General features: G+C 36.9%; 1 protein-coding gene across 1 annotated transcript in view; it reads left to right on the top strand.

Annotated features, from left to right (window-relative positions):
• Nucleotides 1-312: 312 nt before the first annotated feature.
• The window catches only part of cux2b (cut-like homeobox 2b), a 163,037-nt gene continuing 135,756 nt past the window's right edge, over nt 313-27,593 (top strand). Inside the window, exon 1 of the mRNA XM_051904453.1 lies at nt 313-390. Coding sequence (XP_051760413.1) covers nt 328-390 — 63 coding nt within the window. The 5' untranslated portion in view covers nt 313-327. The remainder of the gene's footprint in view (nt 391-27,593) is intronic.

The following is a 27,593-nucleotide window of genomic DNA, read 5'->3' as shown; positions in this document are numbered from 1 at the left end:
AACATCTGGCGATGCGCATTGGTTGCTCGTTGTTCTCCTTCCACTTCCCAGACGTTATTGATCAACCCGTTACGTCAGTATTGATAACTTTACCAAACCCAAAATCAAGTGCAATCCCGGGAGCTGCACTAATGCATCTATATGCATCTATATTCTGTTCATATCGCATCCACCGGCTCTCGCGCGCTGCGCGTCCCGTCTAGTTTTCCACAACTGTTATTTTCCTAACATTTTTTTTTCCATGTGGAGTGTAATCGTCAACGCTGTTTAACGGGGGGAATCCAGCCCATATATTTATTGTAGCCGCTCTTGAATATTGTGCTCAAGATGGCCGCCGATGTGGGATCGATGTTTCAATATTGGAAGAAATTTGATCTCCGGCGGCTTCAGGTTGGTCTTATTTCTCACCTTTTTTACACGATGCGATCCTATACGCGCTAATGCACCTTGCATTTCATGCATTTTCTCTTTTGGTGACTTTAGAGGGACGGGATGGTGGTGTTGCATTGATAGTTATTAGTAATTGATCCTCTTCTGCCTTTTGTTCGGTTCAATCATTGATCAGGAGCGCGCAAGAGCAGCGGCAGCAGCCTCGCGCACAGTAACGCGCTTTAACATCGCGTTTAACGCTATTTCAACGCTTCATACACGAGCTTTGTTGGAAACGGAAACTTTTAATGCCTTTCCGAGTTGTGGACTTTAACTTTTTATCAGCCTAATGTGTTTTATTCTAATAGAAATACGGAACGGTGACGCGCGCGCGGCTCGTTCTGTCAAGTGCCGGTTTGTGATTCACCTCAGACTTTATGAAATGAACAGCTCATGTATTTTAGACCTTTAATGTTGATTGTATTTATCTATCATTCGCGTATTGACTTTATTAGTGTGCTTCAGTAATTATGACACGGAGCGTAATGAACGTCGCACCATCAGAGTTTCTGTTCAGGAAAGTTTATGTAGGCTATTTCTTATTGACGTCTTTATGTATTATGACACGACTTAATAGTAAGTATTCCTGTTATAAAATGCATATTTACTTGTTAGGCTATGTTATGTCTTGTATGTAGTCTTGGCCAGCTGTTAATTCATTAACAGTAGAAAAATAAGTTTTATTTTAACGACGTATGCTTTTACAATGGCTTTAAATCGACTTAAAATGTTAATTTAGGATCAACTTTATTTTTAAAACATAATTTACAAAATTTAACCTTGCATATTATGTTGGTGTGGGTATTATAATTCATAAACAACATGCATTGCCTGCAAATTGACTTATGATTTCAGGGTCAATGTCAAATATCAATGTTCTCTAGATGATTAAAATTAAGAAATCTTTGAAAAATCTATTTTTAAACAAATTAGTCATTTTCTTAGAAATGTAATCTTTGTATTCATGTTGGTTTCATACATATTTTAAAAACTTTTTATTAAAATACCATATTCCAAAATAAATTTGATTTAAATTTATTACATTGATGTATATTCTTCATCAATTTTCAAAGTAATGCATGTGTGTGTGTGTGTGTGTGTATATATATATATATATATAATATATATATATATATATATATATATATATAAGCCTTTTAATGAGACTTGTTTAGGTTGGTATGTTAATAGAGATAGTCATGTTTTAATAAAAATAATAAAAGAAAATGATTGACCCTTTGCTATTTTGTGTGCATTATTGCTGGATACAATGTATCATCCTGTCGTATTTAAACGCGCGCTCCGGTTTCATTCCAACCGCAGTGTGTACGCTCCATCCACACCGCTTGCGACGCGTCAAAACCAGAAAGCTCGCTGACTGTTCGCGCTTCTCGGACTGTGTAATTGCATTCCCTGCTAATGTTTGTAAATCAGCCTCGGCCAGCGCAAGGGCACAGACTCAGCCCTATGATTGATGTTCTGTAACATAAGAAATGACAAGAGCATGCCAAGCCAAGCCGGAGAGGAATCAGATCTCTCTCTGTGTGTGTGTGTGTGTGTGTGTGTGTGTGCGTGTGTGTGCGTGTGTGGCCGATTGTTATTCAAGCCTTTCCAAAGAAGGGCTCCTCGTGTAGGCTGTTGTTGGAGGGTCTCTCTCAGGCTTTATTCCGAATACAGACAGACAGAATGCACCGGGCACGTCCATATTGAGGTTATCCAAACCCCGAACCTGTTCATGGACAAGGAGAGCAAACATGTTTTCATGGAGAGCTCATCTGGACAAATATCAGATGGTTATTGTCTGGATTGTGCTCAGAATATTTCTACTAGGGTGATGAATCAAAACAGTGTTCATAAGAGTAGTGTAAGAATCAGTCACCGAGAAACACATCGATCGATTGCTGATCTGAATATTGAACGTTTTTATGGGGAGGAGTCATGTTTCTCATATTGTCTACGGTGGCCCTATAAAAGGACAGGACAAAGGGTTTCTGTGAATTAGCTGATCTTTTTGCTTTAAACAAGTTGTTAAGTTGTCAGATTTCATTCAGTGTGCGTGCATTCAACTCTTGACATTGTTTAATCTGCTTTGAGTTAAACAGTCTAAATCCATCTGTCATTATGAATCAGCTGGTAAAAGTCGCTTTGACAACTGCACCAGCAGTGAGCGCATGGTGTTGTGTTATTTCCCATGAATCTGCTGGGCTCGATACATGAATCACACACATTTGCACATCAGAGTTTTTCTTTGTTTCTGGAGTTAGTCTAGGTCACACCTGGTTCAGGTTATTGATGTGCTCACCTGCAGCCAGTGACAGTTCGAGTCATATTTAATGCGACATGAATGCAGCCACCAAATGCTTCCACAGCATCTTTCATTTTAAAACGGGCTCGCATGTGGGTGGAAGCTGAAGAATATTGTGTTGTTGAATCTTTTGTGGCCAATTCCACATCTAGTATGTGATTTTTAGTTTGTAGAAGCGATTTATTGAAGCGTAATGCAGGTGAGAAAGCAAAAATATTTTTGTGGATGCTTCGATTTTGTGTGTAAATACTCTACTGTTCAAAAGTTTGGGGTCAGTGTTTTTTTTTTTTTTTTAATTTTTAAATTAATACTTTTATTTATCAAGAATGCATTAAATTGATCAAAAGTGACAGTAAAGACATTTATAATGTTACAAAAGATTTCTATTCAAATAAATGATTTTTCTTTCTTCCTATTCATTAAAGAATCCGGAAAAAATGCATCACGTTTTTCACAAGGAACACTAAAAATTATTTTCATGATTTATCCCAACTTTTTTTCTTTTGTAAAATCAACTTAGATAATTAATGTGGTTCACATAACATAATATTTTGAGTTTCTATTTATTAAACAAATCTCCTTCGTTGTATTAACTCAAATTTTTAATTTCAATGAACTCAAAACTTTAAGGCAACCAGGTAACTTACTTTTTTAAGGTAAACCAACAATAATTTTTTACAGTGTGTTTTCAACAATGTTTCTTGAGCAGCAAATCATAATGATTTCTGAAAGATCATGTGACACTGAAGACTGGAGTAATGATGCTGAAAATTCAGCTTTGATCACAGGAATAAATTACATTTTAAAACATATTCAAGTAGAAAACAGTTATTTTAAATTGTAATAATATTTCACATTATTGCTGTTTTTGCTGTATTTTTGATCAAATAAATGCAGCCTTGATGAGCAGAAGAGACTTCTTTAAAAAAACATTAAAAAATCATACCGACCCAAAGTCATTTTATATCATTCCATATGGGTCTCTTGTATTTTGCAGATTGCACTGATTGAGTTTAAAACTCTTAAAAATGCATTGATTAATGAGTTTCAAGACTACTAGTTAGTCATGAAATGCACATTACTCATGAAGCTGTTTGCTCACAAAACATCCATCTGAAAGTTATTTTGCCTCATGGTACAACAGAAGCAAAGCTATAAATATGAAATTCAGAGCATTGTCAGCTTCCATTTAAGTCTGTAGTCTTAAGAGTTGTTAAGTTTGCTGTTATCTAGTGCGGATGCATATTCTGGACATGTTAACATTTTAAATATTTACAAGACATCACTGTTAACTCATTTATGAATCTAGTCAGACGCTGTTTATTGCATGCAGTGATGGTCTTTGTTATTCTCCCTTGTGGCCCCTGCGGGACATCGTGTCTATGGCGTCCCCCGAGGGCCCCTCACCCACTCTTGAACTTGGACTCCAGCGAGCTCCCTAGATCAGGACGGGTGAAAGAGAAAAGATGGAAAATATTCTGTCTGCAACACCTTTAACATGTCCAAAACTTCACGTGTATTAAAGCTTCAAGTTCAATCGCTTCTTCCCGGAAAATCGTTTTTTATTCCTCTAACCCGAGACCCCCCTGAATGAAGCGCGACTGCTTGTATTGACCAGCGGACGAATAAGTTTAGGAGAGGGGGGTATCTGCGGCTGACAGTTGATTTATGACCCTCTTTGTCTGTGTTGGTCTGTAGCGGAGCATCTGGCCGTGTCAGATGATGTTTTCGCTGGGGTCTGTGGCTTATGGCTGTCGCTTTGGTTGCTCTCAAATTACATCATTTCATACAGCAGTTCCTGTATTGCCATTAATCCTCAGAGGTGTTTCAGTGATATTCCCTCATGAACAAGTCTTGCATTTGGGTCTCTTTGGGAATTGTTCATAAGAGGGAATATTTGGCATTGTCTTGTCTTGATATAAGTCATACCGATAAGAGTCTCTCAGTGTTTTGTGGTGATATTCTCTCGCTAAAATGCTAAAATGAAAGGATGAGCATCATGCATGTGTTGACTTCATACATACATACATATATATATATCTATATATCTTTGGGCAATGACTAGTTTTAGTATTATTATATATATTTATATATTTTCTATATTTTTGTGTGTCTATATATAATATATATATATAATTTTTTTTTTTAATATATATATATATTTTATTTTTAAGTCTAAGTTAAAAACCTTTTTGTTTAATCATTATTTTAATATGTTGTAGCACTCTTGTGTCGTATTTTATTATTATTTAATTGGTTTAATTGTTATAATTTTTTATAATTTTTTGATATTTCATTGTAAAGCAGATTGGTCAACTCGGGTTGTATTATTTATATATATAACATCTTAGAATAACAATAACTTAGAAAATAAGTTGCTTCTAGTTTTGTCTTTTGCCAATGGTAATGACCTTATCTAGGGCATGTTATACTGTGAACTGAAGATGGGAACGACACCAAATGATGTTTCTCATTTAATCTGTCTCCTAAGTGATCGGACATGTCCTCGTAAGAACGGACGGCGGGTTCTTCTAACCTCATATAAAAGAGATGACACAGAAATAGACGGGCTACAGGTTTTGGTGACCTTGGTTTCCACTGGTCTCAGGTCACATGGCCGTTGCCGTGGTAATAATTCACACCAGCCAGATGGCATTTCCGTGGGCGCTCATGGAAAGGACAGGCCAAAAGGTCCCTGCTAGTCTCTTTTAGGACAGATCTGACCAATAGGGAGCAGGTTAACAAGATCCCTGTGCAAACAGACTGTCCTCTTTTGTCCCAGAGTGTGCAGAGCATTGGTGACCAATATGGAAGCTGATGAAAAATGCAATTTTTAACATTTCAGTGTCGTAATCTGAAATATAAAACAAAGACATACCCCTGGTTTCACAGACAAGGCTTAAGCTAGTCCTTGACTAAAATGCATGTTTGAGCTGTTTTAACTGAAAGTATATCTTAAAATACATCAGTGTCATTGTTTTGTCTCAAGATGCACACCAGCAATGTTTTGTTCTAGTAAACGTTTATAAAAGCTATTTAAATGCCCTAATTGAATCCTGGCTTAGGCCAAGTCCTGTCTGTGAAACCGGGCCTTTATTTCTATATATTTGTTCTAGTTTGTCTTTCATGACATATTTTAGCTGAAGTGCATTTTTTATGTTTGAAAACTTTCCCCTGTCCCAGTTTAATGTGGAGAGGCTATAAGGCATCTATACAACTATGCAAATGCTCACACAAATCTTCCCCAATGCATTTCAAGTATGCAGTCCCATTGTATATAAGGGATCAAGGCTTGACATTAACTTTTTTTCTCACCAGCCACTGTGGCTAGTGGTTTCCAAAGTTACTAGCCACTCAGCATTTTCACTGGCCACAATTTTGACATTGATTCCATGGGGGATAAAATACTGCCATATACTTTATACTTTTACTATACTTTTTTCCCTTTTTTGTAAAGTCATAGAAATGCCATTGTGGATTTTGAGTTTTGCTATTGGGGAAAATGGGATCGCAAAAATTATATTTGTTGTAGTTTCCATTCACCACTATAGTTTACCCAACTATGACGACTTCAAAGAATCAGAAAAATGTGAAAAGGTTTCATTGTGGTACAAAAATGACACTCTTCACCTTTAAGTCTCTAGTGAAGCATCAGTCTTGTGGTTGTTTTTGCTCATTTAATTCGGGTCCAGTTTCTCAAGGGCTGTGTTTTGCATGACTCCGGTGTTTGCATGTCGTCTTTATTCCACAAAACATGACTGTAATATTGTCAAACAGTGCCATCACTCCTCTGCGTGTGTGTGGCCTCTTTCTGTTTAGTTTGCTCAGAGCTTTTCCCCAACCAACTCCAATTGGCCGTGAAAAAGTCTCATTTCAACTCTGTATTCATTCACGTGGGGTGGGGGATCTGTGTTTATTGCTGTTATTGTTGCTGTCAAATGCACTGGATCTGGAAACGGTTTAGAGATATTCTGCAAGGCGCACGGATTTGCAGGGATAAAACGCTGTTGTCGAGAGGAAGCCTCAGCAACGTTTACTAGCTGGCAGCACAACAAAACTACAGACACTTTATGCTGCACTTATGCATGACAATAAAATATGATGGTTTAATAGATACTATACACATGAATTAAATGATAGAATTGCTTTGTTCAGAAACTCCCATGTTCTGTCATGATCTTCTGTAGATCCATTACATACGTTGCAAGTTCAGGACTGATTTGTGAATGTATTTGATTGATTCTTTAGATGAGTAGCGGCTCATTTGTGCTTCATAACAATGCAAGAAACATCGTAACGGATTTTAAATGGTTTAAAAACATTTTTGTGACTTTTTGCTCACAGTTTGGAGTCTCGACGCATATTAATTATGAGGAACAGTGCTTGTGCACGTATGAGGCCATTAGGCATGTGAATCGCAAAGTAATGAAATCGACTGGTATGTGTGCGTGTTTGCGCTGACCGTCATTAGATTGTTTCGAAAAGCTAATCTGTGTCGAATTAGGCAATTATAAACTCATATTAACCACAGAGAGCTTCCGTCTGTGCCGAGAAACAAACATTTCCATAAGTGTGCACCCTAATGTCTCACCTTTCACAAAAAAAGCTGCCTAGAACAATCTCTTATCCATCAGACTGGCAGAATGGAAATTCCATCTCTCTGTGTGAACCTTTGGCAGAGGAAACAAAGAGGAGAGAAAAGCGTCGAGAAAAGGCTTTTACGGTGTCTGCAAATTGAGTTGTGAAGATCCCAGAGTCACGTTCCCCTCCCGCTCAGCTGACAACATTAGAGGAGAAGTGAAACTGACTCAAGATTTAAGCAGTTTAACCTTCCTCTGTAGAATTAGCGCTCGAGACTTCAAAGCGGATACTTCAGCGTGCGGAGAGGAATGATAAACCGGTTTTTGCTCGACGCCGTGTGCCTATTCACTGAGCGAGAGAGCCGGTCTGTCATAAAACAGCCCCTTAATCGCTGTGACCCTCCTAGGGCTCAATTTTCATACCTGTCCACACTTATTTTCCCCCATTCACCTCCACTGTTCCTGGATTAACCCTCCGTGCATGTGCTTTGATAGTTGCTACATTGGTGGCTTATATCTTTAACTACACAAAGCCAATGTCTCACTAATACTGTGCTGCATGAGTGTGTTGTTAACATTGGGCAGTTTGTTTACTCTTTGGACCAGTAAGACTCTACCAAGCAACCTCCCACTTAGTGTTGTCAAAAGTACCGACTTCGGTACCAAGTTGCTACTGAAATTTTAAAAATGTGATGATACCAGCATTTCCCCCTAGCATTTTGAGCTCTGGTGAGTGGATTCTTAAACCCCTCTGACTGGCCATTGTGTTCACGTGCTCAACAGATATGTCATGTATCAAACTCCGCTTCTGGATGGCCATTGTCCTTCAGACTTTAGCTCCAACCAGCTCCAAAACACCCACCTGGAAGTTTCTAGCAATCTTAAAGATGTTGATTAGCTGGTTCAGGTGTGTTTAATTAGGGTTGGAGCTAAACTCTGAGAACGGTGGCCCTCCAAGAACTGAGTTTGACACCTCTGGTCTAGGGGGAAATGCTGGTATCGTCACATTTTTCAAATTTTAGTACAGACTTGGTACCGAAGTCGATACTTTTGACAACACTACCCCCACTATACTTTAGTAACTGCATAGCAACACCCACAACAGCCTTAAATCATTACTGCGGGTTTTGCATTGGGCAGTCTGATTCATTTTAGTGAATTGGTTCATTTGAACACTTTGTTTCAGTGAACCTGTTCAAAGATCCGATTCACAAGGAATCAAATGAATCTCTCAAATGAACTCTTTTTAGTAAAATTGCTGGTGTTTCTGTTTATTCAGGGTTATTAACATAATAATGTTAATAATATTCTCAAAAATGTTATTTTTTTTAAAAAACTCTTTTTTTTGTGTGTGTGTGTGAATTGGTTCAACTGAATCATAAAAAAGACCTTTTCAAAGACCTAACTCACTGCTTCTTTTGAGATTTGAAGGAATCAAAAGAATCGTTCACATTTTATGATTTTTCTGTTTATTTGAGGTTTTCATTTCGGTAATAGGTTATGTCATATTGTGTTTTTTATTTTTCCAAACAATAAAAAAAAAGCTAAAAACAGTATTATTAAGAATCTTGCTATATAGAAGTATTAAACTTCAGCATGTTTGTGAATCGGTTCAGTTGAATCATAAAAAAGAATCAGTTGAACCTGTTCAAAGTCCAGATTCACTGATTCTTTTAAGAATTGGAATCAGAAGAATGAGTCCTGCGTGACATTTTACATTTAATTTTTGTAGCAAAATTGCTGATTATTCCTGTTTAGTTGAGGTTAATTTTTTAAGCTGTAGGTTATGCCATTTTCTGTCGTTTATTAATCAGAATGTTAAAAAATATTGTTCACAATATTCTTAATAATGTTGTTGTTGTTGTTGTTGTTAATATTTACGAAACCCCTTCTCCTAAGTATTAAACTTCAGCATGTTTTGTAAATCAGTTTAACTGAATCATTAAAAAGAATCAGCTCAACAGAACGATTTATTTGTAAATTGGCCATCACTAGAAGCTGCATGAATTAGTCATAAGCGCCACACATAAGGAGATTTGCATTGATGGATCACACCGCTGACCCTCACGCGTGTGTTTGAGGTGTGGCGCCACACACACACAAGGCTAAACTGTGACAGACACTTCCTGTTTAAGCCGGTTCCTCCTCTAAATCCTTAACGACGTCCCAAAAGCACCAATCCTCAATTTTTTCCCCATCGATCTGTGCTGGAGTCTGATAGTTCGTCATGGCAATGAATCTCTGCATTTTCATATTAATACCCAGCGTGCTCACTCTTGGGGATGGCGATGGTCTCGGCACTTCAGTAAATAATGAGGTTTTAACAAAACTTCGGGGAGACATTAGTCTGCTGCACCGGCGAGGTAAAGGCCCGGCTTTCTGCGCCCGGCTAAACCCGATAGCGACCCCATAAACCAGATCGTGAGAGAGAGAGAGCTAATGGCTCATCTGTTGGAGTATATAGCTGTGTCTTCTCCCTGCTGGCAGCCGAAGCCTGAGCGAGTGAGGCCATATTGAGCTGTGTACCTGTACGGCGGCCCTCTTTATTTGTTTTGACTGTCTGATGGCAGATGTATTGAGCACCGGCCTTTCTTGTTCATTTTACAGAGGCCTTATTGAATCCCCTCTATTCTTCTTCTTCTGCTCTCTCTGTGCCGCTTTTATATCAGCCAGTTCTTCAGTCACCATAATTCAGCTCTCTATTGTCCATTCTGCCCTTCAGGGATAAAGGAGACCCCATGATTGTGTGTGTGTGTGTGTGTGTGTGTTTGTGTGCAAGCGTCTGCACGTGTAATGTGTTTTTTCACCCTTCCCACCCAGTGAAGTGCACTAGAATAAAAATACCTGTATCATAGAAAACACTATATAGTTCACAACAGCATCAATCAATGACCTGTAATAGTGATGATTTCCTTACCAAACACTAGTGTTCATACTTGGGGTTAGGGATTTGGTGTGCTTTCACTTTACTAAGTGATAAGATTTACGAATTTCACCTGCTGGATTAAAAATTGGGTGAAAAATAAAAACCCTCAGATACACTTTGAAGGACCATATCTAGAAATGAGAAGGTCATAGAGATTTGAGGGTGCAGGACTGTTTTCACACCAGACCAATAAGAAATCACCTAGCAACCACCCAATACCTTGGTAACCACATAGTAACGCCTTAGCAACGACCCACAAGAGTCTAAAATCGTGGCAGCGGTGTATTGCGCTTATTTTCATTAATCAACGAACCTCGCATACCTGAATTTCATATAGGTGCCTAAGACAGAATCTATTATAAAAACAATTAAAGGGATAGTGCACCCAAAAATGAAAATTATCCCATAATTTACTCACCCTCAAGCCATCCTAGGTGTATATGACTTTCTTCTTTCAGCCAAACACAGTAAACATTAAAAAATGGCTCTTCCAAGCTTTATAATGGGAGTGAATAGTAACCAATATTTTTAAAGCCCAAAAAAACACATCCATCCATCATAAAAGTAATCCATACAGCTCCAGGGGGTTAATAAAGGCCTTCTGAAGCGAAGCAATGCAGTTTTGTAAGAGAAAATTCATATTTATAACTTTATAAACTGGCCTCCGTATGCGAGTCGATTCCAGCGGAAGAGTGAACTTTGACCCAACACATGATGTACTGACAAACGTGGAAGAGCAGAGAATAGAGCAAAACAAAACACCGGTCATTAATTAGAAGTCTAAAATGAGAATTTTTAAAGAGAAATGTCAGAGAAGCTTGAGTTTGTTGCCCAGCCCTATTTGTTTAAACCGTGAGAGGCGTCTACTCTCATCTAAGCTTACACTGCCCCACGTCCACGTCATTCGCTGGAACTTGACTCTCTCGTGAATGCGTGGACAGGCGTTACCGGAAACTAGTGATTATAGTTTATAAAGTTATAAATATGGATATTTTTTTTACAAAAACGCATCGCTTCACTTCAGAAGGCCTTTATTAACCCCCTGGAGCTGTATGGATTACTTTTATGATGGATGGATGTGCTTTTTTGGACTTCAAATTTTCAGTTTTTATTCACTCCCATTATAAAGCTTGGAAGAGCCAGAATATATATATATATATATATATATATTTTTTTTTAATATAACTCCGATTGTGTTTGACTGAAAGAAGAAAGTCATATATACATAGGATGACTTGAGGGTGAGTAAATTATGGGATAATTTTAGTTTTTGGGTCCTCCCTTAAAGTCTTGATTATTGAAATATTTGAACAGGACCTGATATATTTTGACCTGACATTGTTTACCTAATTCAGTAGTTCACAAACCTGTCCTGAAGGAATCCCAGCACTGCACGTTTTGTATGTCGCCCTTATTTGACACACCTACTTCAGGTCTTGCAGTCTTTACTAATGAGCTGATGAGTTGAATCAGGTGTGTTAGATGAGAGAGACATCCAAAATGTGCAGTGCTGCAGGTCCTTCAGGACAGGTTTGGGAACCACTGACCTAATTATTATTGATAACTGGTCAATTTTTATAATAACTTATTTTAAATCTGTTGGCATTGCATTCAAAATTTTATGGAAGCCTGATGTAACCGGAAAAAAAAAAATTGCTATTAAAAAATACTTTTTGATCGTGATTTGCAAGCTTTAGTAGAATGCATTTTCTTTACTAAAAGAAAAGTACCTGAAGTAATAATGTCATTTATAATGTCACAAATATTTCTATTTCAATTAAATGTTCTTTTGAACTTTTTATTCATCAAAGAAACTAGAAGAAATGTTTCACTGTTTCCACAAAAATATGAAGCAGCACAACTGTTTTCAACATTGATAATAATAATAAATGTTTCTTGAGCGGCAAATCAGCATATTAGAATGATTTCTGAAGGATCATGTGACACCGAAGACTGGAGTAATGTTGCTGAACCTTCAGGAATAAATTGCATTTTAAAATACAGTATTTTCAAATGGAAAACAGTTATTTTTAAATAGTAATAATATTTCACAATATTACTGTTTTACTGTATTTTTGATCATGCCTTGGTGAGCAGAAGAGACCTCTTTCAAAACATAAAAAAGTAACATCCCCTTTTGAACGGTAGTGTAAATGTTTAGTATCATAGTATATATCAAAGCACCATGACATTACTGTGCTTTTGTTTAAAATCACATTTCTTGCATGTTTGGTAGCGTGATGTATGCATTAAATTTGCATGCAATGTATGTGCTTCCCTGCTAAGCAAATCTAAATGCAGTTCGTCCGTAGTCTGTCGCCTATTTTGAATTGTCACTTCTAGTGTTTACATAACGGCGTCAGAGAGAAATGGAGAAAATCAGCTCTGACTGGAACCAGTGGGACGTCTCAACACGCCAAAGGGCAGTTTAGATACAGTCACACAGGGCCACACGCATACATACTGCAGACAAAATGCTCTTAGAGATCCTTTCCCTCAGCATGCTTTAATTTTTTCCTGTCTCTTCTTAATTAATTAGTTATGTTTCAAATCTTGTATGAATGCAGGTTTAACAAACTAACCACCGAAAATTGTCTTTTTTTTTTGTGGTGTTCTACACAGCTTCAGCATTGCTTGCATGTTTCGTGAAGCATATTGCAAGAAACAGGAAGTTGATATGGATTACAAATGTGATCTTTGATGATAGTGACGTTATTACGCACACTTTTCCAATGTAATTTGGATTTGGGAAGTTATCCGGAGTCGCCCAGGAGCTCTTTGACGGATGATGGAGTCGTTTTTCATTCCGGAATGATTTTGATCAGTGCGCCGGCGAATAGATTGTGCTGGATGACACCGTGATCATCTCCGCCGGTTTATTAAGGAGCTCCAGGCAGTTGTTCTTCCTTTCGAGTCTGGAAGTGTTTCCTGAACTCTTTAATATGAATTTATGCCGGGGTCATGCTTTTTGAGTGACAACAGTGGTCTTGGGGCCCCCAAGTAAAAAACGTTTTTGGGGCGTTTTTTGATTGTAGTAATTAAAAAAAAATAAAGACAAGAAGAACAAAGCATCGAATTGAATCGTTCCCGTTCAGTTCCCCTTGTTAGTAGCTTACTGCATTCCCCCCTCTATCCCCCTCTCTCCAGATGAATTTTATGTTTTTTCTTCTCGCTTTCTCTCCGTGGTTTTCCCCAGACAGGTTCCACAGTGTTTTAGAGGGGATGGATTTAATTGCTCTGTGGGGATTGGTTGGCGGTGCTGGGCTCGGCTGTTTAATTAGTGTACCCTGCCGGGATTGGTTTAATGCTTCGTGATCTTGAAATTGTCTGATTGTTCAGCCCTCTGGGGACCCCCTCTCTTTCTCTTCTTCCTCTCTCCCCCTCTCTCGATTCTTTCTCCATCTCCATGCCCCTATCGAGAGCAGCAGGTTTTGCTAAACGCTGCTGAAGGCCTTACTGGAGAGGGCAGGAGCTGGCTGCTTTCCCTCGGGCCGCACCGAAGGGTGTAAATGTGAGATGAGGGTCGTTATGACGGGTTCTTGGTCTCCAGCAACTGCTCTGATCTGTCCCGAAGCAAATGGAAACACAGTGTTCCTGATAAAGGTCTCTGTACTTGTACTGTAGGTATTCCTACTTGATAGCAGTAGCCAATGTTGTTGTTCTGGCTTTTGAAGTTAAAGTGATAGTTCACCCAAAAATGAAAATTCTGTCATTAATTACTCACCCTCATGTCATTCCAAACCCATAAGACTTTCGTTCATCTTTGGAACACAAATTAAGATATTTTTGATAAAATCTGAGAGCTTTCTGTCCCTCTATAGACAGCTATATAACTACCACTTTGACACTTTCATAAAGAGATCGTTCCAAAAGAGATCGTAAAACTAATCCATATGAATTGAGTGGTTTAGTCCAAATTTTATAAAAAGACTCGATCGCTTTATATGATGAACAGATTGAATTTAGGCTTTGATTCACATATAAACATTCATTCATCCATCCAAACAAACATACATCAATTAGTTGTGGGAAACGGAAGCTCAAGCATGTTTGCTTGATGCGTGCGAGAACCAGTGAGGTTCATTCTCGTGTTACGCATCACGTTTGAGCTTCCGTAAGAACCAATGAGGTTCATTCTCATGTTACGCATCATGTTTGAGCTTCCGCAAGAACCAATGAGGTTCATTCTCATGTTACGCATCATGTTTGAGCTTCCGCAAGAACCAATGAGGTTCATTCTTGTATGTTACGCAGTACAGTTTCAGTTGAGTTTCTATTTATGTTCACTGATAAATGTTTATATGCTGCATAAAAATGTAACTTAGTCACATCGCCAGTGGTCTCTCATTGAAAATGAATGACTTCAGGTTGTTTTGATACTTTTAAGTGTGAACATCCCATACAGATTGTGCTGCCAGGATTTACATGTTTCTGTAAATTCAGATTTTGTACAGTGTTCTTATTGTTAATTAAAAATGAACTCATTTGTTTTATTCTATGAACTACTGACAACATTTCTTCCAAAATTTAAATGGAAAATATTATCATTTAGAGCATTTATTTGCAGAAAATGACAACTGGTCAAAATAACAATAAAAATATTTTAACAAAAAAGATACCATGTTTTCAGACCAGGTTTATATTCATTTTTAAACAACATGATACTAATGCTTTTAACTTCAGAAATATTCAGAAATCAATATTTGGTTGAATTACCCTGATTTCCAGTCACAGCTTTTATGTGTTTTGGCACGCTCTCTACCCGTCTTTCACATTGCTGTTGGGTGACACCCAATTGCCAACAATTCAACAAAAATTCAAGCAGCTTGGCTTTATTTAATGGCTGGTGACCCTCTTGCTTAGATTCCAGAGGTTTTCAGTGGGGTTCAGGTCTGGAGATTGTGATGGCCATGACAGGGTCTTCTCCTCCATCCACACATTGATTGGCCTGGCTGTGTGGATTGGAGCATTGTCCTGTGGAAAAAAACAATCCTTCGAGTTGGGGAACATTGTCAGAGCAGAAGGAAGCAAGTTTTCTTCCAGGATAACCTTGCACGTAGCGTGAGTCATGTGTCCTTCACAAAGACAAATCTGCCTGATTCTGATCTAGTTTTCAGCTTTGCCCAACACCTGGTCCTCTAATGGTTAGATAGAGACCTGGAGAGGCCTACAACCCACAGTGTCTTGCACTGTGAAATTTGGTGGAGGACTGGTGATGATCTAGGGGTTCTTCAGTAAGGCTGGAATCAGGAAGATCCGTCTTTGCGAAGGATGTATGACTCAAGCCAGGTGGAGGACCACCATATCAAGACCCTGTCATGGCCAGCCCAATCTCCAGACCTGAACCCCACTGAAAACCTCTGGAATGTGATCAAGAGGAAGATGAAAGGTCACAAGCCATCAAACAAATCTGAGCTGCTTGAATTTTTGTGCCAGAAGTGACAGTCACCCAACAGCAATGTGACTGACTGATAGGGAGCATGCCAAGACACATTAAAGCTGTGGTTGGATATCAGGGTTATTCCACCACATATTGATTTCTTAACTTTCTGAAGTTAAAACATTAGTATTGTGTTGGTTAAAAATGTTTTCTTTGCATGATTCAAGGTCTGAGGTAACTGCAAACTACTTGCTAAATCAAGCATGCAAAATTCTGAGACCATTGTAGTATACTACTGTGTGAAGTGTTTATCATTGCATGCTGTTTCACACATTGAGACTCATTCATCAAACAAAAGCAAAGTCAATTAATGTAAATTGTTTGCAAAACTTTAAAGGGATATTGTCATGATTTACTCCCCCTCGTGTCCAGTGCTTTTTGGGACCCCATTAACTTTAAAAAAAAAAAAAAAAAAAAGTTGGAACCTCCAAAATATCTTCTTTTGAAAAGAAAAGAAATTTATACAGATTTGGAACGACATGAGAAAGTGGCACCATTTTCATTTTGTTTTAGTTCGATGAACTAAATTGTCACACTGAATTGCATGCAACAGTTTTTGTAAGAATGGTTTTATGAAACAACTTGCACAATTTGTTCTGCTCATCTTTCATGAATAAGGCATAATATTATAAAAGAAATAGTTTAAAAGTATATACGGCACAGTATTCGCTCTCTTAGTATCTTTAGCTATTACTCTTTGCCATTGCTACTTCTCTTTCGCAAGTCAAATTACAATGGCTGTGATGCAGGGCTTTTAGTCACAGACACAAAATATCAAAGTGCGATGAGCTTGATTCTTGCAGTGTGCACTTGACTCAAGAATGTATGTGTAGTTTTGTTGATGCACAGCGGCGCATCACAGAATTGTTCACCCATTATCTGTCGGGTTTCAGTGCATCTAATGTGATACCTGCACAGGTTTGGATATTGTGCAGAGATGACCGATGTTAGTGCAACAGACGACTGTATCACACTTTGTAAAATAAGAAAATCAATGAGGAGAAAATCAATTTGGTGAAAATACAATTTGCCTTCCAAAAGCACGACTGGATGAATGTGTTGGTAAAGCTAAAGCCTGCTGCTAACTCAATCATCTTACACTGAGCTCAGACATTTTAATGGTTTGTTTTGAAATTTTTCTATATCTTTCTTTCAAAAGGGAGCAGTTTTTGTGCTGATGGCTCTGACGCTATGCTGCTTATGTATTGACAGGTTATTTTCCATAGAATATAAGCTATTATTTTGGTTTGATGGCAGCATCTATATGTGGGAAAATCTGTGGCGCTATAAATCAATGTCATTTCAGTTTAACCATTCAAAGTTTCTGCACCAAAAGCTCATGGTCTGTAAATACAGGAACTCTCTGTATGGTTTCTACCAGCACTGAGCTGGAAATGATCAAGGCACCATATGAAGCATCTTTAGTTGAGATAGACTTCTGACCGGTGCATTAATCCCAGAATGCTCTTCTGTGGAGCTGCTTCCCAGCTCTTCCACTGCCAGCAGCACAAGCGCTCACATCCCTTTGAAATATTGTCTGTTGATTATTATATTCAACAAACCCAGTGTACAATAACTGCTGCATGGAGTGATGTCCGTCCTCCAGGATTTAGATGAAAGTAGCCTTTTGCAACTCCTGCTTACCCATTTGTCACTGGTGCTGGATCCCGGCCTGACCCCATTCCACACATTTCCATGGTTCTGGGCTGGAAAATTGTCTTTGCAACGGCCTCTTAAACCTGCTGGTCTTGAACTGCTAAGACCAGTGCCTGGGATAATGTCTTCACCACATAAATTTTCCAAACCAACAACACTGGTACCATTACAATCCGTCTACACTTGAATCACTAGAAGTGATTATGCTCATTCATTTGACATACACATTGGGTCTCATTTACAAAACAAACGTACGACAGAAAACTTGGCATTTATCAATATGGACGTGAGCAGTGGATACGGTCAAATCTCGCTTCAGGTCTCAGCTTGTGTACTCAAGTTTTTGAGTTACTGTGAACTTGCGTGCAGATAGTAAATCTGGTGGAGAATTGTAATGAGAGCATTTTGATCATTTAGATTATTTTCCTGACAAACAACTAAAGCTCATTAGTCGATCATAAACCGTTAAGATTAAAATGTCAAATTAAAATTAAATTAAATTAGAATAGATGGGTGTCTGTGACCCATTAAAAATACCACAATGTTTTTTTTCCCAGGGCTTTAGATTTATATGCGCAAATAGCAGCATAAACAACAGAACATGAGGATTCACACATCATCACATCATGTACCTGCAGCGCTTCTGTGAACCGAGAAAAACAGAAATTAATATAAAAGGAATAAAATAAATAGGAGTTTCACTTAAATAATTAACAAAAGAGAAAACTGTGCGACAAGTACGCTTGTTTCTGTGACACTCATCAGTTCTAGCGTTGCTAACTTTTCAGACATTTCAGCCATTTATCATCACACTAAAATGCAGTCAAGCAAGTTACACTGCTTAAATTAAATGGTCCACTGTAAAATCAGCATGCCCAGCACCCAACCAAACACATTTTTGTACATGTGAAGGAATGCGTTTACATGGATATTGGAACACAAATGAAATACAAAGCCTTGTTTACATAATGAATATAGTTTAGCAACCCAAATGTTAAGTCGCGAATATGGAAACATTTGGATTCGAGAGGTAGCCTACATGAGCCCAATGCCTTTTCAGTTTCAATTTAAAAAAATTCATTTTGGCTTGACGTTTGTATGCTGTTTATAATGAATGCCACTATAGCCAAATTTGCATTTTATTTTATAATTTAATATATAATTTTATAGCTGCTTCTTTTTCATCCTTGTTCTGAATAAACCATTATCAGTGTACGATCATTTATACAATGGGATTGGCAGCATATGAATGTTTCATGAATCACACGTGAACCCTGTCGTAAGGTGATTTCTGCGCTCGGATCTACGCTTGTTTCTATGTTCGATTGATAAATGAGGCCCAATGTTCATATGTTCTACTGCAAAGCTTTTCAAACCACTTTATTTTCCCCCATCCTTCTATAAAAAAAAAGTATTTATTTATTTAACAATAATATTAATTAATATTAAATTTAATATTAAACAAAATATAATATATTGCTGGAATGTGTTTGTGTGTTTTATTTATTTAATTTAATAATAATAATAATAATAATAATAATGTGAGCACTTGTATGGGGACATGTTTGTTTGTTTGTTTGTTTATTATTATTAATAATAATAATAATAATAATTATTAATGTAAGCACTTTTTTTAGCATGTGTGCTTATTATTATTATTATTATTATTATTATTATTCATTTTTTATTTACATAAACTATAAATTGATTTGCTATGAATTTTATTTTATATTCATTTAAATAATTTTGACATCAGAGCCAGCTTACGATAGCATAATTTTACATTCATTTTATGTATTTATTAAAAAATTAATTTACTTCGGATGATCAAATATGTTCTAAAAAGTAGGAAAAGGCTCATAAATGAGGACTGCGCCTCATTTTTTGAGCATTATATAGTACCGTTATTCATCATTGTTCGCTTCTAAAGGAAGTGGAGCTGTGGGTTTGTTCTAAAAGGTCATAGATATCACTAGTAAGTGTAAGTGTAGTTTTCAGGGTACAGCAGCACAGGCTGATGAGGGGTAATTTACTGTAGTGAATTGAGTTAATGCTTAAAATAAGCTGTTGTGAGATTAGTGTGTTCTCTGCTGGAGTGTGTGAATATGAGTGCGGTTCTTCCCCAGTGGTCCCTTTCATATGAACGACACAAGCTCAAATTAGACTTTTGCTTGCTCAGCTGCACCTGCTAGAAGGACACGGTGAAAGCAATCAAAGTTAACGAAAAAATCTGATGTTATGTAATGTTGTGTGTCCCCTCTCAGTAACGTGTTCTGTGTTTTTTCCTGTGTGTTGTTACATGGCCACTGGGATTGCCCTCTACGCTGGTATTTGAGTTATGAGCGCAGTCACCTTGATGGAGGGAGATTGTACCGCGTGTAAAGGGCGACTCCAGATGGGACGACCGCCCTTGAGTTTAGCTCAGTCACTGCCGAGACTGTTGACCTCAGCCGTTATGACACCAGACATCAGATGCACATTAAGTGTTTTGTCTCACACACAGGGTAGGTTGTTGTGGGTTTGTTTTGAAGGATCTTCAACTGAAGATCTCACATTCAGTGATTCAACATGCATATTTTTTCAGTGCAGTGATTTTCTTGACAACTCATTGATCAGATTTATAATTGCTAGTAGGGCTGGGTATTGACACAATTTTCATGATTCGATTTCTATTCACATGCTTTCGATTCGATTACGATTTCAATTCGATTCAATATCGATTATTTTGGATGTAGTATATCAGTTACAGTACATGGCAAATTTTCTAGAAGAAAAAAATCTCTCAACTAATGCTGTAAACTATACATGGGAGTCAGTTGGTACTACTTTACTATAATATTGAAGGTTAAAATTAACTTATTTATATACAAACACTTAAATTACACTCAATTATGTTTTTTTTTTTTTTTTTTTTTTTTTTTTTTTTTTAAATATAAACATTTAAATCGTGGCTGTCATAACTGATTTATTCAAACATGCATTAAATATTGAAGAACATTATAATGAATATGTAACGGTGCATAGCTATATTTATCAGAATACTGCTTTCTAGAGTTCACTTTTGTAGCTGACTAATGAGTTTATGGTCACTGAATATGTTTTTCTGAGGTAAATGTGACATTACGTGACATTGTTCACAAGCTGTTTTATTGACGTCTTTCCGAGGTTGAAACACTGATTGAGCTATTACACGAGACATGATACGGATTTCGGTAAGTTGTACTGTAACATACCTTCAGATGTTTAGTCATGTTTATTTCGCGCTGTAAATGGTATTAAAGCGGAGGAGAGGATGTTCACATGCGCTCTGTGCTGCTGTAATAAGATGGACGTCACTTGAAATCTGAGACTTTGCTTCATATCAAAAGTAACAAAGCACAAAGATTATTGCGATTTATTGAATGGGAGGCGCACTACATGTTCTGTTCATTCATCAACTGAAAACAGACTAGACTAATCGATTCTTGGGATTTAAGAATCGATATCGGTTCGTAAAAATGAGAATCGATTAAAATCGAGAAATCGATATTGTTTACCCAGCCCTAATTGCTAGTATAAATTATAGAGGAACACGGTCAACAGAGTTAAGAGACATTTTAACATATGCTAAAACTGTCTACTTTTTCATTCTCTCCTTTTTTCTTTTTTTTTTATTGAACAGCTATTTGTATGACACTTATCAGTACATCGCCTCCATGTTTATGAATGTGTATGAATCGATACTAGCTACAGTTGTCAAAAGCATTGCATTAAACATTTTATCTGTTGATGCTGAGTAGCTCCGGCCACACTGAATTCTCATTGGCCCAAAATCAAATAACCCTTTTCAAATAAGTACATTAAAATATGTTCTGATTTATTAATATTTTTGAATTAGCTTTTATTTTTATATTTTCCATTTTCATTTTGATTTTAGTTTAAGTTTTAGTATTTTAATGTTTAATTATTTCATTTTTAGTCATTTTAATACTTTAACTTTTATTTTAGTTAGTTGCCAAGGCAGCATTTCCAATTTTCATTTAAGTTTTAGTCTTTTATCTAATAATTATATTTAGTTTCATTCTAGCATTTTAGCATGTTTAAACGATCTACTTCAGAATTTCTTAAGATCCATAAAACCCTTATATTTTTTTATAAAATGTCTATTTGTGTATGTTTTTGTTGATACTAGCTACAGTGGTCAATAGCATCATGTTAAACATTTTATCTGTTGATGCTGAGTAGCTCCGCCCACACTGAATTCTCATTGGTCCAAAATCAAGTAACCTATAACTACATCGAACCTCAAATATGTTCTGATTTATTAATATTTTGAATTAGCTTTTATTTTTGTATTTTCATTTTAATTTCAATTTCAATTTAGTTTTCTATTAAACTAGTCACTCTGACTCTTAGTGCAAGAGTTTTAGTTTCATTCCCAGGGCTGATTTTTGACTACATGAGCACCACACAAAAGACTGTTCATCGTCATTTTGAGGTTTCTTCATATGTGGCCTTTCAAAATGTTATTAATAATAACTTCCATAATGTTTTCAGTGGGAAGCAGTGTATGGAGGGACCTGATATTATCTGTAGTGAAACATGTTAGTCTGTGATATTATCGGTTAATTGGTAGCCCACTGCTGAGATGATAGGAAAACCTTACGCAATGCTTTCAGAATGTTACTACTAGCCGCAATTGCACACTTGAGGTTTGGTCAACGGCATCAGCTCAACGGGATCACCAAGGAGATTGTCTCATGACAACAAAATTGTTGCCAACCGCTACCACCCCCTCCCTCCCGCTTTTTCCTGGAAGAATGATTACTAAACAGGTTGGGCTGGTGCTGATGGTGCAGTAATTGTGTGTGTAATGATAGCAGGTTGAGTATTGAGTGGCGTACGACGAGGGTCTAATCACAGGATGTTGTGTGGGAGAAGCTTTTTGACTCTTTGGGGGTTTAACAGATTAGAAGCAGGTTTATGAATTCGGAATGGTTACCGTGAACCTGTAGTATGTGGAGACCCAGAAATTGTTGTGGTGGATGAACGTGGCTCAGCAGGAGAAAGATTGATACAGGTTTCCCTGAAGAATGTCATACTTTTGTTTTTCAGTAGTTGAGCTGGATATTTAGATGGACGATCAAATCAATTCAAGAATAACATAGGTTTTATGCATGCAACATGGAAACAACACCAGAACATTTGTCCAAAATGGAAAAAAAAAAAGACCTTGAAAAGTTAAAATGCCTTTGCTTCATCATAATTACCAGGAGTTAGTCTCAATTTACCGTACTTTCAAATTCCTTCTCGTCAGTATTCTCACATAAGTTGTAGTATAATTTTTTTGGCTAAATCAATTATATTTCATGCCTTTTTAATCAAAGTTACTAAAATAATTACTTTGAATCTATACATAAAACACTTTTACATTGAATCGCATATTGAATATGCAAACATTTAACTTAAGGGTTTATGAGCTCCCAGCATGCATTGCAGCATGAGTAAACTGTGTAACAAAGGCTTTTTTTTGGTTTGCTTACTTTCTTTATGCTGCTGTTGTTGTTGTCATTGTCAGTGCTGGGGAAAGTTACTTTTAAAAGTAATGCATTACAATATTGCGTTACTCCCTAAAAATAACTAATTGCGTAATTAAACTAGTTACTTTTTCTGAAATGTAATGCGTTACATTACATTTGCGTTACTTTTTCTCACCTGGGCTGGGCTCGCTTGTTTGTTTTTAATTTTTGACAAAGGTTTTTCGTCCCTTTCACACCTAAAGTGAATTGAATCAGCCTCAGGCTGAAGGAAATGCATATTTACACCTGTACAGTAGAGGGCGCAGCTCCAACAAACCTTTCAGCTGTGCTGCCATTCTGGATTAAAGAAGAAAATAGGATACAGGAGAAGACCTCTGACCTTTATTTCTCCCAACATGGGGACAGGAGAGCTGTCAGTCAATAAATGTGAAAAAGTAACTTGTGTTACTAATTTAAAAAAGTAACTTAGATATTTTGTTGTAAATTGAAAAAGTAATGCATTACTTTACTAGTTACTTGAAAAAGTAATCTGATTACGTAACTCAAGTTACTTGTAATGCGGTACCCCTAACACTAGTCATTGTTAGTTATATGTCGTGTGGTGATGTTAAGAGCCCTTTTTTTTAATTTAATGGTGTGTTGTTGATTGTCACCGTTAAGTGTGTCTATTTGAAACTATTGCACAAATTGTCTTCTCTTTGCAAGATGTTCTATTCGGTAGAGTTCACTGCACATTAAAGCTGTAACTATGTCTTGAACATTGGGGGGACCATGATTTGGTAATTGGGGTGGGGGGGTATTGGGTAATTTTTTTTATTAAAAGGAATTAGAAAAGATTAAAAGGGTTTTAAGGGAATAACGAAAAAGAAATAAGAACGGTAAAAGTTCCAGGTCTGTTGTACTTATTAAATAATCAATTTAAACTTTTTAAAAAATCTAGTCTATTCACTCTTATTTGTATGTCTAATATGTCAAAAACGCAAAATGTTTCTTGTCTCATCACATTCAGTTATGAATAACATTAATCATATCATATTAATCAAATAATAGCATGTTTTCAATTCAAAATGGTGAAATTTCATAAAAATGTTGAGTAGTTTGCATCACTGGATATTACTGTTGGTTGCTGAATATTTCAGTCATAAAGCATTTGTCAAATATTAAATGTTTAGCTACTTACTCGCCATGTACTCTTTCACTGCTAAAACGAAAGCGTCGCACTGGAATTCGTACTTGTCTTCTGTGAACGGTAAGCCCCGCCTTCTTTGATTTGATTGGCCAGCTCACTCATTCTGACAGTGATGAGCGTTGTTAGACCGCTGAGGCAGACCAGCCTAAAAATGTAACTTTTAAAACTTTTTTTTTGTCATCCTAACAACAAACAGAGTGGTGCATAATGGAGAACAGAGCAGATCAGCATCAATAATATCAAATATTAGGGGGGACAATTTCTGATTATTCAGGAGGACTTGTCCCCCTCAATGTCTATGGTGGTTATGGCCCTTCTGCACATAAAAGTAATTTAAGTACTGTGTACCATTCAAAAGTTTGGGGTTAGTAATATATTTTTTTAAAGAAACAAATACTTTTATGCATTATTTTATCATGCATCTTGATATATACAATGTCGCACTTGAGTTTGTAGTAGTTGTCAGTATCTCTATATATCTGTCCAGTCTTCCTCTGTTATTTGGGAAGATTGATCTGTATTCTTACTCGCCATGGATGGAAATGTAAATTTTAGGCATTTATTCATGTTAGATGCGGCCTCCTGCCCTCAAGACATAATATCGTACACTATCACTCTTAATATGAATGATGCACTGCTGCTGTAGCCTCTTGATCACAACCTTTATTTTCTGGCATCACTAGGATGCACACATTGTTTGTTTAGAAGAAATGTGACGAACAGGAAACATCATGTGTAGTGCTTAAAGCATAATAATACTAGTCTGTGTGGCGTGGGAAGCGCTCGTGTTCCCAGCCCTCCTGTCTCACCCGCAGCTGCCTCTCGGACAAAGGCCAAGAACGGCGGCCGTCTAGACGCGTGGCATCATTAACCCGCGGTGACCCTCACTACCTCGCTGATGAATTCGTTCTCACACCCCGCCAGCCCACCAGTCGCTCGGTCCTGACGGCTCAAACGGCCCCCTTCCCTCCGCTGACCGTTCTTTGGGGGCCCTGGATGGTCCATTAAGAGTAGTGGCCTGCATAAATTGAGGTGAGGTGGCCGCAGAGTCTCCTGAATAATTCAAGACGTCTGGGCCGCGGTCTGGCCGAGGCCTTGAGGGAGAGCTTGCGCGCGTGTGTTTGCGTGGCGGATCAGGGGTTAATAACAGGTCTGCAACCCTTGTGTCAGCAGCTGTGCCCTCCTCATATGAAAGAATCCTGTTCTGTTGATTAGATTTTTCCAAAGGGATCAATTTTTAATCAGCGGAGCATCTGACTAGGGTCAATAATGGCGTCGCGGGGAAGACAGTTGCCGGACAGCCGTCTTTATTTACAGGACTGTTTGTCTTTTTACTGTATGCAGATCTCCGGACAGCCGAGAACTGCACTTCACTGCAGGGGTCACAAATTCACAGAAATCCTTTAGAGTTTATCTGCAGCACTTGTTCTGCATGGATGTCATCGCTTTGGTTTTGCCGTGACTGTGTTATATACAGCAGGATGGCAGAGAACTGACAAGGGGAGTCAACGGAGAGAGTAAGGGAATGGGATCGAGACATGAAACAGACAGTTTCCGATAGTTTTCCTGTAACTTTTTTTTGGTTGAAGCAATCTCTGTCTGTTCCTTTATTACATTTTTATTGCACTACAGGGAAACTGTAATGTTTTAAATAACGAGCAAGTCATAAATATTGTTTCTGAGATTCTCCTAGAACCTTTTTTGAGTTGTGGGTTTGTGAATGCAGATGGACGCTGGTGTGTGTATGTCGACCTGAATGCAGGTTATCTCTTATAAGAGTTAAGTGTGTAATAGCAGGGTGAAAACAGTCTGTATGTATCACTAGATATAAACAGGAATTAGATTCAGGAGTCAGGAATGAGATTTTTCCATATTTTTTTTTATGGATTTTTAGTATTTTCCAACCTGAATTATATGAAAGTATAATATGTATATGATTTTCTGCCAAAATTAAAGCTTTATAGTTTAATGTTTGAGAGCAAAGAAATTAAGACATTATTATTAAATGCTCCTTTTTTATTTTACAGTACATTTATTGTTGCAATAGTAATATATTTAATGAATAGTTCAATTTATATTTTAAATAATAAATATTATTATTATAATTATTATTAATATTAAATATTCTTTTTTATTCTACAGTGCGTTTATTTTTGCAATAGTATTAGGGATGCACGATATATTGGCCACAATATCGGTATCGGCTGATATATGTTCATTTATAATGTTATCGTTATCGGCCCAATAAGAAAATTTTGCCTATATATAATTTACTTCAGCTAAGACACTTCAGATTCACACTGTTCACACTGATGGTTTTGAATTGCTTGAAATATGATTGAAATCACCTCAAAAGGAAAATACAGTTAAGTGCAACATATACAGCGTAAGTCTGTCATATAGGCTACATAATATTATAATGAGAACATTATAATTGTGTGCTTGGGACATGGCTTTTAATAGTGAGAATTTTGTTTTTTGTAAACAGGCTCTCAAAAAAAATATATAAAACTTTGGATTTAGATTTATCGGCCAATATATATCGGTTATCGGCTTTCAAATATATAAAGAGTTGTAACGTGGCAGTTTTAGAAGATAGGACGTTGGATCCAGATGCAGTTTAAGAGTTTATTTAAACAAAACAACAGAGGTAAATCCAGGCAGAGAACACAAGAGTGCAGGCAATGAACTGGATAACCCATAATAGGGAACAACAAGAACTAAAACAAATGCACACGATACATCCGAGTAGGACAACACCAGACAAAGAAAGATGAGAAACACTGGGGTATATATACACAAGGGGTGACTGGCAAACAAGAAACACCTGGGAACAATCAGAGAATTAATCAACAAGAAAAACTACAAAGGACTACAAAACATGGCACTAGGACAGGAAATACAACAAAAGTCCACAAGACAAGGGAACACAGGCTGGGATCATGACAAGAATAATCGGTATCAGCCAAAATTGTTTATATCGGTGCATTCCTAAATAGTAATATATTTATTGATTTGTTTAATATATATTTAAAATAAAAATTATTATTATTATTAAATAAATTTTTTTTGTTCGTTATTGCAATAGTAATATATTTGATTTTGTTTCATTTTTATAATTTAAATAAAAAATAACACTTATTATTAATAAATTCTCTTTTTATTGTACAGTGCATTTATTATTGCTAGAGTAATATATTTGATTTTTTTTTTTTTTTTTTTTTTTTATTTAAATAATAATAAAACAAACACATCATTGCTGTCGGGCGGAAACCTAGTGTCTCCAAAAATGCTACTTTTCAGGAAATGGAAAAACACTATTTTTTAAATAATTAAACACTATGTTGTCAAAGTTGATATTGTGGTTTTACTGTATATATGGTCAGACACTTGCATGAGTGAAAATATTATTAACATTTTATCAAAATCAAGCTCAAATGGAGTTTTTGACCATCGCATTTCAGAGAATTTAGGACATACATGCATCGTAAGTGCATTGCATTACGTTTTCATCAACTTACGGGTTATAAAGTTTACTGTAGTTATATG

The sequence above is a fragment of the Ctenopharyngodon idella genome, chromosome 8 (assembly GCF_019924925.1).
Source record: "Ctenopharyngodon idella isolate HZGC_01 chromosome 8, HZGC01, whole genome shotgun sequence".
In the NCBI taxonomy this organism is placed as follows: domain Eukaryota; kingdom Metazoa; phylum Chordata; class Actinopteri; order Cypriniformes; family Xenocyprididae; genus Ctenopharyngodon; species Ctenopharyngodon idella.
The sequence above is the reverse complement of the archived record's forward strand: the minus strand, read 5'-3'. Positions and strand labels throughout refer to the sequence as shown.